The sequence below is a fragment of the Salarias fasciatus genome, chromosome 10 (assembly GCF_902148845.1).
Source record: "Salarias fasciatus chromosome 10, fSalaFa1.1, whole genome shotgun sequence".
In the NCBI taxonomy this organism is placed as follows: domain Eukaryota; kingdom Metazoa; phylum Chordata; class Actinopteri; order Blenniiformes; family Blenniidae; genus Salarias; species Salarias fasciatus.
In genome coordinates, this window is record NC_043754.1 from 843,172 (window position 1) to 855,304 (window position 12,133).

The 12,133-nt window shown below is 49.1% G+C and overlaps 1 protein-coding gene across 1 annotated transcript in view; it reads right to left on the minus strand.

Moving 5' to 3' along the window:
- LOC115395649 (extensin-like) overlaps positions 1-6,284 on the minus strand; it is an 85,897-nt gene extending 79,613 nt beyond the window's left edge. The window contains exon 1 of the mRNA XM_030101279.1: positions 6,205-6,284. Within this exon, the coding sequence (XP_029957139.1) occupies positions 6,205-6,284 (80 nt within the window). The remainder of the gene's footprint in view (positions 1-6,204) is intronic.
- Positions 6,285-12,133: the final 5,849 nt, after the last annotated feature.

Genomic DNA, 12,133 nt, shown 5'->3' on the forward strand with positions numbered 1-12,133 from the left:
CAATGAGCTGCCGCGCGTCGCCAGCGTCGTGTGCAGATGAACACGCGTCGAATTCCACACTTTGAAGCGTCAGTGACGCCCGTGACGCAGCGCGTCCGGTGTGAACGCACCATAAGAGTGGAGTTTGGCGCCTGGGGAGAATCCAGGCTCCTGGAGCCGGTGAGCCGGTGACAGGGGTGCACCCGGTCCAGGGCCTGGAACAGGAAGAACCGGACCCTCCAACCAGGGCGCTGGAGGCGGCCCCCGTCAGGGGGCGGAGCCGGCAGGTGAAGCACTCAGTAACGGGGAGGAAGCAGCAGCTGCAGTCTGGCCTCCGGCTGAGGAGCAGCGAGCAGAGGAGGAGGGACTCCCCCACCAGGAGTGAGAGTCCAGACCTCCACCCTTCTCTCTGAGACGCTCCACATGCTGCTGCTGGACATTTACTCCGGTCTGTGGAGGCCGATCATCCCAACAGTCTTCTGATCGGCTTAAAAAACACTTCCGTGGCTCACAAAATACCGGTTTCAATACATACTGTCACGGATTCGGAGGCAGGAAGTTCAAGTTTTCTCTGTGCGACTGAGACCTCAGCGACGGATCTACACAGTAGCATGAATCCTCTGTGGCGTTTCAGTCAACATGGTGGAATAATGCAGATTATTGATGCAGCTGATGCCGTATCGGTCCACAGCGGCGCTGCAGCTCCAGGCCGTCACACACCGGCGGCGAGGAAACCTGCAGATCTGAAGAAGCTAAACATTTGCATGGCAATGAAGCATTTCAAAAGCCTTCGCACCAGCGGCGATGCAAATTCACAACAAATGTTCAACGATCTGAATAAACTCCCCGAAGCCTCGTTTTATAAAATGGATTTCACTCATGTTGCAGTTCTGTAACAATTAATTTCCAGCCGTCAAAACACCCTCTGTACCGTTCAGCACTCATTATTCTCCACATACGACGCTCTGTTCAACATTCACCGAGGACATGACTTCATTCTGCCGACACGACGACAAACACACAGTGATGAAGGACACACACACACACACACACACACACACACAAACACACTCCTTCTGCAAAAAGGCACCAGCAGAAAACACACCAAGCAAGAGGCAGAACATGCAAACTCAGCACAGATGTATGCAGCATCTGAACTCAAAGCAACCAAAAAGAACAACAATAAATGGGATAAATGTGTCTGGAAACGTCGTTCCGCTGCTGTGGTTTGAACTTTTCTGTTTGCTGATGCATTTATTCATATATTAAAAACCTCATCTTTGTCTTAAAAGTCAAACTTTCATCCTGCGTTCTGTACATTTTCTGTCTGGCTGTGAGGAAAACAACAGATTGAAAGGAATGAATCGGTTTGCACAACGGGCCGCCGTGTCGCCCGGCCGCCGCGCTTCAGTGTGTGTTTCCCTCAACCTTGATGATCCGCTGTCAGAACGGGCCGACTCGCTTTTAATGGTGTTTTCAGAACAGCGGAATGACGGCTGATTCCCCGGCACTGAATAAATGACAGAGTCCGTCATTATAAAGCAGCCCTGCAGAGAGCCGCCCTCCATACGCCGCTCGGCCTGCTTTACATTATTATTCATGACGTGATCGGCGGCTCACGCGCTCCTTGTTGTACCGTTCTGCATCTTTCTGAACGGACCGAAACTCCCGCTCAGAGCTCGTCGGTTCGCTCCTCTTTCTTCTGGAACCGAGGGAGGATTTACTCCGTGCTCAGGTTTTATCAGCAGAGCGCCACATAAAGCAGAAGCATCTTTATTCACGGCGGCGCTGCGCCGAGGCTACCTCCACAGTCTGCTGCATTAACCTGATCATCAGCCGGCGCCGCGTGATGGACAGTTGTGTTTCGGTTCCAATAAAGCTTCACGCTGGCGGATTAGAGGCGGACGGACAGTGAAGGCAGCACCGTCGCTCTTCGCCGTGGCTTCACTGTTTCAGGCCGTATCATCTGCATTTCAAACGTTTCCCGTCCTTTGAGAGAACAAGGTCCGAAAACACAGTGAAAAGCAGGATTTTTGCTTCACGTCAAAATAGTTTTTCTTCTTTCTGTTGCCTCGTTGTTGCCGGAGTGGCCAGCTCGTCTGTTTTCAGCCTGAGAAGTGACGGACGGAGAGGCCCAGCTTTACACACTGACCCAGGATTGGTGATATAGTGCAGAGAAGCCGGGCGGTGCGTGCACGGTGTGTGCACGGTGCCGCGCACGGTGCCGTGCACGCCACCTGAAAACACAGGCGGACGAGCTTGGAAGCGTTCATTAATTCCGCCCATTCGATCACAACAGGCTCCTCCATATGTTATTAAAAATGGGTCTGATTCCACAACGAAGCTTCACATCGAGTTTCCGTGCGCTCATGGGAGTGTGCGCACAAAGGTTAAAACATGGCGAATTACGGGAAAATGAAAGGCTGCAGTCTGGAATGAGTTATTCACTGAGGGACACATTTTCACAAGGACGGGCTCATAGATGAGATGCTTTGAACGTAGCCTCCAACACAAACCCAGATGGGATATTCAAGGAAATGCCATTACTGACGGTCAATTACTCATTCATGATGAGAAGGCTGAGCGACGCCGGTCGTACGGCGCTAATGGGGGACTGGAGGACATCGCTCAGCTGCTGAAAAAGAACCCGAGCAGCGCTCAGCAAGCTTCGTAAAATCAGGAATAATCAGTTCTTAATCAGCTCAAAGGGAGACCGACGCTGCCACTGTGACCACCGGCCTTCAGCCGTTGGTTGTAAAGTGGTAGGGCCTCCTCTGGGGGGCGCCAGAGAGCGTCGAGGGGGTACAGCAGGAAAACTCAGCACACTTTCTCCTGACTGACTTTATAGGTGACAAATTAAAGAAATAAAAAACGCTTTGATATGAAACCAGGAGTAGTGGTCAGCACTGTGCACAAACACCTCTAAATCTCCCATGATGCCCCACTCAGCAGTATCCATCACCCGCCCTGCTCAGCCTCTTGTTGGCTGGAACGAGCCAATCAGAAGCAGAGGGGGGCGGGCCAATCACAACACCATCATTTCAGTCCATCTTTATGACGCCACTGGTGACGACTGTTACAGGATGTGAATCAAAACCAGATTTCAAATTAAAAGCCCGTAACTGGGAGGAGAACCGTTCTACTTTTTAACGTCTGAAGCGGCGCTAAAGATTAAATCTTCTGATGTGGAAAAGAAGGAACTCTGGCATTGAACCAGAGACTGCATGAGAGTAATGAGATTACACTGTGAGGGGAGCTCTACTGAGCACGCTCAGACTTTACAGACCCGACCTACTGCAGAAACACTCATTTAAAAACCAACAACCAGGAAGTAACTTCTCCTGACGGCCCTGAACAGTCCAGGCTGCGTTCAAGAGAGCAAACTGAAACAGAAACACTCCCATTATTCTAGGAGTGAATGTCGTGCTGAGAGGAGGAAAGCTGAGTCTGTTAGTGCTACCACAGCTAGCTTTGCCATTGCTAACACAGCTAGCACTGTTCACCGTCTGGCGTTCAGCTTCACTCCTCGGCTCCTAAACGGTCTTTCTTCTCTCTGTATCTTCAGATATTTTGTTTTTTAGAAGCTGGTGCCACACGGTTCCGTTAGAGGAGCCAGAAATCCACAAAAAGATCCATTCAGAGCTGAATTCAGACACTTCATCACAGAGCTGACAGAGAAACACACACATTCACCCCAAGTAACGGACCCTGTGGAAATGTCTGAAAGCACAGGGAGAACATGGAGCTCCTGCTCCAGCGTGGCGCCTGCAGGGCTCCTGGTTTCCGCTCAGGTCAAAGGTCATTCGGAGTGACGGGAAACGGTTTGAGGAGTTTTTGACTTTCTCTCCAGGAACACACCGGTATGCAGTGACATGAAGAGCTGAGTGTGTGTGTGTGTGTGTGTGTGTGTGTGCGTGTGTGTGTGTGTGTGTGTGTGTGTGTGTGTGTGTGTGTGTGTGTGTGTGTGTGTGTGTGTGTGTGTGGTGTCTGTGCGAAACAACAATTTGAAGTGAAGTGGAATTACACGCATTACTGAACAATAAAGGTGAGCTGAAACTGTGGTGTGTGTGGACACACACCGAGCCTCACGCTGCATTATACGTGTGTTTTCCTCAAACGCAGTTTAAGCACTTTGAGCTCTGATAATGGATGTTGACTCTGCTGAAGACGGGAGCGGCTTCAGGACTCGTCTGCAGGAAGCCATTCGAGCTGAAAGCTCGGCCCTGCAGCTGAACCTTTGTCTCTCCTTCCAGTGAGAGTGATGACCAGGTGGATAAAACGCTCTGCTGGAGGACACACTCAGCCTGCCGCCGCTTCACATTCCTGCTGCTTCACACACTGACGGCAGCTGCAGCTTCATGAAGCCACGACAGGCGTCCGCCTCGACCAGGGGTGTCCAACCTGCGGCTCTGGAGCCTCATGTGGCTCTTCAGTCCCTCTGTGGCGGCTCCATGAAGCCTTCAGCACATGATACGTAAATAAACATTTAACTTATTTTTATATTATTCGATGATTCGTCACTCTTGGTTCAAAAGGGATTCAGAAAAGGTTCAAGTAAAACTGAGAAAAACAGCAAAACCACAAGAAATGGGTGAAAAAATGAGAGAACAGCTTAAAAAACCTGAAATGTCTCCAATTTCTAACAAAAGAAAATGAAATATGACAGAAAAAAAGCAAACAAAACTGTTTAAAAAGAGGTAAAATGGCTAAAACAGCTAAAATTTCATAATTGTCAACAGAAAAAGTGAAAACGTTTAAAATCAGGTGCAAAAACTGGTTCAGTGTAATAAAATGTTCTCTGTTCTGAACTTTAGTTAAAACTTCATGAATGCATCATAAGATCTAGTTTCAGTTTGTGAAGCTTCCTGAGCTGCATTTTCATTTGAAAGGTTAAATATTCTTTCTGGCTCCAGAGCAGCTGGACTTGATGGAAAGTCACTGAAACGTGTCTTTTGGCCCTGAAGGTTGCAGAACCCCGGTCATGAGGAACCTGGAGGTTCAGAGTCTCTCCTGAGCCGCTTCAGCCTGGAGAACCTCCAGAGAGAACCTCCTTTAAGACCAGACGTTCTGCAGTCCACAGCTCCAAGCGTCTCGGGCTCTGTGGAACCATGACGGCTTTGGAATTCACCCGTTAGCATGAAGCTAAAGTTTGTTTCAAGGATCAGGAGCTTGTTGTGACCAAAGGAGCCCTGAAGGTCTTCCCTGGTTTCTGCTGACAAGATGAGACCGGCAGAGATGTTCTGAAGGTTTTTATTTTTTTCTAACAACAAATTGGACTTCTCCTGCTTCCCTGATTGGCCTGAGGTCTGCGGAGTGTAGTTTTCCTGAAGTGTTTTTCTCGGTGGTGGGGGGGCGACACCCTCAGACTCAGCAGAGCCGGCCGGCTGTGTTTCCTCTCATGACTCATTTTTACCAGACACAGCTTGAATCTGCGTCGGACCACTCACTTCACTCCCCGCTCGTTTCCATGGCCGCCTGTGAGCCGTCATTTTCTTCTCTGGGACAGAGGAGAGCGCTTTCTTCTCCACATTTCAGGTTAGAATTTATCTGCTCTCCGCTTCGCTGGATAACCTCTGCAGCTTCAACTCTGAAGTAGCTGGATTTCTCCATATGAAGCAGCTTTGAGATGAGAATCTTATATCTGCTAATGTAGAAATATAATGAAATTGGCTTCAACATGCATGAACAGGTCCCGCTGTCCATCTTTAGTGTGTTTTGATCAGACGCTGCAGGAGATTCAGAGGAGCTCATTCATTAAAGCATTCCACAGTGTAACTCTGCCAGCCATGCAGCACTTTATTTTCAGCTGCTTTTAGGACAGACGGAACTCTGCTCACCAAACAAGCGTAAGTGCATTTTATGTAACAGGAGAGCAGAGCGTTGCTCCGGATCTCCACCAACTCTCTCTCCAGCCGGATGTAAGACACAACCTTAATTATCCATGAAAACTTCTAACCAACGGTTTCTGTTTGATCCGTTTGTTCCAAAAAGCAGTTCTTCAAAGGGCTTCGTCTCAGTGTCGTCGGAGACGGTTCAGCTGGTCCGTGTGGACGGAGCAGAAGAATCCTCCTCTGTGCAGCAGGAACTGCAAGAAATGCTGCCATAAGTCTGAGTTGCATCCTGGGAAGTTCCCCCTGCGGAGCATCAGATGAAGTGTGCATTAAAAGTGATGGAGAGGGAAGGTGTGAGCACATTTCCGAGCGTAGCAGCTCCCTCCATGTTTACCGTCTCGCCACGTTGGGCCTGGAGGCGTCGTAGATTCTCACCTCTCCTGGTCCAGCCGGCCCCTTCTTCAGGATTACCATACTGCGGGAATGCCAGGGACTAAATCCAGGTGGATGTGTGCAGGATGAAGCCGTACCTCCACAGTCACGGAGCATCAGTGAATGAAGGGATGTGAAACATTTACAGAGATCTGCTGGAGTCATTATGTTTAGTCTCTGAGGGAAAACCTGCAGGAATAGAATAACATCAGCAGTAACAACAAATCTTCCTTTTGACTCCACCCGTCTTGGTGGAACAGTTGTGGTTCTGTTGGTAAGGATGAGACGTGAAAAGCCTCCATCAGGTCTGGAATGGACGGAGGTCTTTGACTCCGCCCCCGGCCTGGACTGCAGGCTTCAGGACCGCGTTGCTCTGAGAGATAAATCATCACATCAGCTTTCAGAAAGACGTCGGGATGAATCTGCTGACGAACACACGAGGTCGGACCATCTGAGACAGAACCAGAGCTGCTTCAGCGATCGGCCCCAAAGCGCCTCATGCTGAGAAACACAGCGGATTGTCAGAAACTCGGCGGCCTGCGGCGGCGCTTCGCCGTCTGTCCTCATGTTTCTACCTGTCGTCAGTCCCAGTGAGGCTTTATGCTGATGATACTTCACTTTACCAACCAGGAGGCAGCTTTCACTGCTGGTCTCTGATCGCTCTGTGTTCTTTAATGTTCTCCACCTTCAACAAAACGCCAAAATCAACACAACTGAAATGAGCAAAAGAAGTTAAACATAATGAGAAATTCCTGTCTGCTGTGACTGGATCATCTGGAAAGACACGATCGACTGTCGATATAAAGCTCAAACTCTGATCAGTGCTTCGTCTGCCTGTGCACTGCTGATCAATAGGTTATTTCTAGTTTAGGTTTTAAATTGGGAGCCTGTTGATGCAAAACCTTTGATCAGCTGTGAAGCAATTGTTACGATCCTGATATGATCAAAAACCCTGCCGTATGTTTAAAGAGGAACAGCTCTTACTCTGAATTCTACACAGAATGAAAAGCAGGAGGAAAAAAGTCTTTCATGGAGAGATAAACGCAGCCGTCGGAACGGCCTCAGCCAAGCTTTCATATCAAATAACCCATCGTGATGCATCTGCTGCTCGCACACAGTCTGCAGGCTCGCCGGACCAACGCCGGCTGCCTTTCAACTCCTCCCAGACTCATACGTATCAGGAATCAGTCCAAAATGACCATTGTGATTTCACTTTTCTGATGCTGTGCATTTTAAACCATTTTGATCGTAGAATATTACATGAAATCCTAACTGTCTGAGGCCTGATGGGACTCCATGCTTGGCTCGGCTGTGAGTTTTCATACATGGTTTTGAAGTCCCTGTTTCTGCTGTTGAGCTTTCAGGAACACTGGCGTCCAAAACTTAGAGGCGATTCAACGATAAACGTGTAAAATCTCCTGAATGGTGTGTCTCATAATGAGCTGTCTTCACAGTCTGCTGCTCCTGCAGCGATTCCCATCGCAGAGAAAACCGATCTCAGAAGAGCGTTTCCAATAAAACAGTCTGATGTGAAACAAAAGGAAGATGATGATCATGTAGATTACTGTGGGAATGTAAAACTGATCTTGATTATATAAAACAACAGCTGAGCTGCCAATCCAAAGTCTGGGTCATCTGGGAGGAAGATGCTCTATAATCTGATGTCAGAGGAGGAAGATGCTCTATAATCTGATGTTAGTGTAAAACACAGCCATGAACAGGAGACACCAGGAGGCATCAGATTGTTACCAACATGTTCACCCAGCAACATCTTCAAGTTGCTGTAGTGTTTGTAGTGTTTTCCATGTGAGTTTATTCAACAACAACACTCAGAGGCACTGAGAGCACAGCTTTTTCAGAACAACAAGGTGGAACTTTTTGAAAATGCAACAACTCTGTGGAAACAGGGAAAAGACAACTTTTCTGAAGTTGTTCAAACCACGACTGCAGTGAACAGTTACTCTGCACATGCTCAGTGGATGAACGTTAGAACGATGTTTTCTCGCTGTCCAGATCCTCCTGGTTCCAGTCCAGATCCTCCTGGTTCCAGTCCAGATCCTCCTGGTTCCAGTCCAGATCCTGCTGGTTCCAGTCCAGATCCTGCTGGTTCCAGTCCAGATCCTCCTGGTTCCAGTCCAGATCCTGCTGGACTTGGTCCTGTGTTTGTAGAGTTGACAGGCACTGTAATAATAATCCAACTTGGTGTTCTGTCTGTGAGTGTCGTGTATTGTTCTCTGTAGTGTGTGTGTGTGTGTGTGTGGGGGGGGGGGGGGGGGGGGGGGGGGGGGGGATGGGGGGATCAATTACTAAAATCAACAACATAACCAATCAGTGGACCAACATAAGAACTTCATTGCTTTCAGTGTTTCTGCTGTTGCCATGGAAACACAGAAAGTCTCTGAAATGAAAACGTTCCACTGTGGAGTGTTGCCCCTGTTGCCACTGTTGCCCCTGTTGCCTCTGTTGCCCCTGTTGCTCCTGTTGCCACTGTTGCCCCTGTTGCCCCTGTTGCCACTGTTGCCCCTGTTGCCACTGTTGCCCCTGTTGCCCCTGTTGCCTCTGTTGCCCCTGTTGCCACTGTTGCCTCTGTTGCCCCTGTTGCCACTGTTGCCCCTGTTGCCACTGTTGCCCCTGTTGCCCCTGTTGCCACTGTTGCCCCTGTTGCCACTGTTGCCACTGTTGCCCCTGTTGCCCCTGTTGCCCCTGGAGACGTCGTGGTGTAAACGGGGCCTTGGAGAGAACAGGAACGGTAACGCGGCTGCTGGAGACAGCGGCTCTGCAGCTCCTCTGAGGATCCAGGATGCTGGGCTCATGTCAGGACGCTCCTCCACCCGGACTCAAACCCACAACCCTGTCGCTGTGAGGGTCTGCTGGAGCCTGCTGCTGTTTTTCAGTTCCGGTTATTTTCCATGATGAGCCGGAGATTCAGGTTCCAGTGATTCCTGCAGGATGGGAGAACGTTCTTCGGTTCTCCTTCCTCCCATGATGCAGCGGGAAACAGCGAGAAAACCTGACAGCAGCTCGGAGCAGGAACGTTCATGTCAACTCACGCCGCCGTTCTGAAACCTTTCAGGAGAGCAGCAGGACAGACGGAGGCGGCGCCGTGCTAATCGCCGACACGTTTACTCCAAATGACGATCGGAACCCGCCGCTCCGTCTCCGCTCCGCCGGCTCCTCGCCACGGCGACGCACAACAACACCGGACACACACAACGCCATGAGTGACACAATTAATCTCCCCAGTGGGAATCCTGCCATCCACAGAGAGCCTCCAGGGAGCCACACACACACACACACACACACACACACACACACACACACACACACACACACACACACACACACGCTGTATGCTGATGAAGTGAGTGTTTACATGAGGAACTGAAGTCTGTCACCTCTGATGTTGGGCTGAACCTTAACGAGCCGCTCCGGGACGATTCCCGACTCCGAGTCACAAGAGAAGAAACGAAGGAAAAGAAAAGAAAAGAAAAGAAAAGAAAAGAAAAGAAAAGAAAAGAAAAGAAAAGCCCAAATGTAAATTCAATACTGTGAGTCTGAGTTCCAGTGATGGATTGTGTGTGTGTGTGTGTGTGTGTGTGTGTGTGTGTGTGTGTGTTCTCGTATTTCTATCCTTGTCGGGGCCAAATGTCCCCACAAGGATAGCAAAACGTGGAACGACGTGCCTTGTGGGGACCTTTTTCCGGTCCTAAGTAGGAGAAACAGTGTTTTCTTGACCATGTTGTTGTTACTGAAAAAAGTAAAAGTGCAAAAACATTTCTTTAGGGTTAGGCTTTGTTGTGGTGTGGGTTAGGGTTAGGGTAAGGGTCAGGGTTAGGGGCTAGACATGAATGGGAGTCAATGGACGGTCCCCACAAGGATAGAAATACAAGACTGTGTGTGTGTGTGTGTGTGTGTGTGTGTGTGTGTGTGTGTGTGTGTGTGTGTGTGTGTGTGTGTGACAGTGAAGCCTCCATGGAGCTGGAGTTTTGTGTCGTTCTTTGTTCGGTAGAAATGGCGTGGCGAGGTTTCTCCTCTCGCTCGGCTGCAGCTCATGAGGGACCGTTGACTCGGACACCGTCAGCAGGGGGCGCTGTGTGGCGGTTCCATTGATTCTGTCATCGGTTCATGGAACCGGTTGCTTGGTGTCTGATTCCGTTCCTGCTTCGTGTTTCTCGTCTCTTTAACGTTGTTTTATTCATTTCTCTTGTTGTTTGGTCTTGAATTTGTCTTTTCTGTAATGTTCTTGTCTGAGTGGACATCAGAGGTGTCCAACGTCTGGCCGGCGGGCCGAAACTGGCACGGCAGAGTGTCCAGACGTGTCCAGATGAAGACATTTCAAAGTGTATGAATGATCTGGAGCTGCTGTGTCTGACTTCAGGACGTCTCCCGTCCTCGTCCGTCTCCACCGGCGTCCACTTCCCCTTCAGCGCGTGTCCATTCACATTTATGACCTGTGTGGGAATTTCATTTTTCTTGAAAATGATTCTGGACTCTCACTGTTTGGGGCCCAACATCTGCAGTTTGGTGGTGAAGCTCTGGTTTGGTCCTGAGTCCAGTGGATCTGCTGGGTCTCACATGGAGGCTGCAGGTCTGAGGAGTTCCTGAACGTCCACCGTCCAAACCGTCTCCTGTTACTGTGGAAAAGAGTCCTCAGGTTCTTCAGTCTGTTTTTTATTTAAATAAAAACTTGATTTACTGTGAACTTTTTCTAAAAGTTCCCAAAACAAACTCCTGTTGAACTACAGGACAGAGACCAGGACAGAGACCAGGACAGAGACCAGAGGGGACCACAGAGACGAGAGGAGACCAGAACAGAGACCAGGACAAGGACAGAGACCAGGGCAGAGACCAGAACTGAGACCAGAGGAGACCAGGACAGAGACCAGGACAGAGACCAGGACAAGGACAGAGACCAGGACAAAGACCAGGACAGAGACCAGGACAAAGACCAGGACAGAGACCAGGACAGAGACCAGAGGAGACCACAGAGACTAGAGGAGACCAGAACAGAGACCTGGACAAGAACTGAGACCAGGACAAAGACCAGAACTGAGACCAGAGGAGACCAGGACAGAGACCAGGACAGAGACCAGGAAAAGGACAGAGACCAGGACAAAGACCAGGACAGAGACCAGGACAAGGACAGAGACCAGGGCAGAGACCAGAACTGAGACCAGAGGAGACCAGGACAGAGACCAGGACAGAGACCAGGACAGAGACCAGGACAAGGACAGAGACCAGGACAAAGACCAGGACAGAGACCAGGACAGAGACCAGGACAGGGACCAGGACAGAGACCAGGACAGGGACCAGAAGGGAACAGCTGGAGGTTGAGGATGGAGGCTGCTGGTAAAGAAACCTGCTTCCAGTTGTTTGACTCGTCTCGCTGTGAGGATTCTCAGGTTTCTAAAGCAGCCGTCAGGTTAAATGTTTCTCCAGATCTGAACTGTGTTTCAATCGATGAGGAAAAGTTCGACTTCTAATTATGGAGCAGAAATATGGGGAAATAATTATAGTGTCAATATTGAGCCTATATTTTTACTCCAAAAGGCAGTTAGAGTTGTTAGTCACGCTGGTTTTATGCACCATCCAATCCCGTTTTTGTGGCGTTAAAAACATTAAAAATGTACGACATTATCGATCTCAATCCATTAGCTGTGATGCACAAAGCATACGACAATAATCTTCCAAACTGTATTCAAAATATGTTCAAACATAGAAAGAGTTGCTGTAATCTTAGGAGTTCTTGCATTTTAACAAAACAAAACAGGGTAAGAACAAATAAAAAATGTAAATGTATCTCAGTAATAGGAGTTAAGTGGAAGAAACTTGATGAGGGAATAAAAACATGCGAGACTTTCAAAGCATTTAAAAAGCAGCTGAAAAGATAA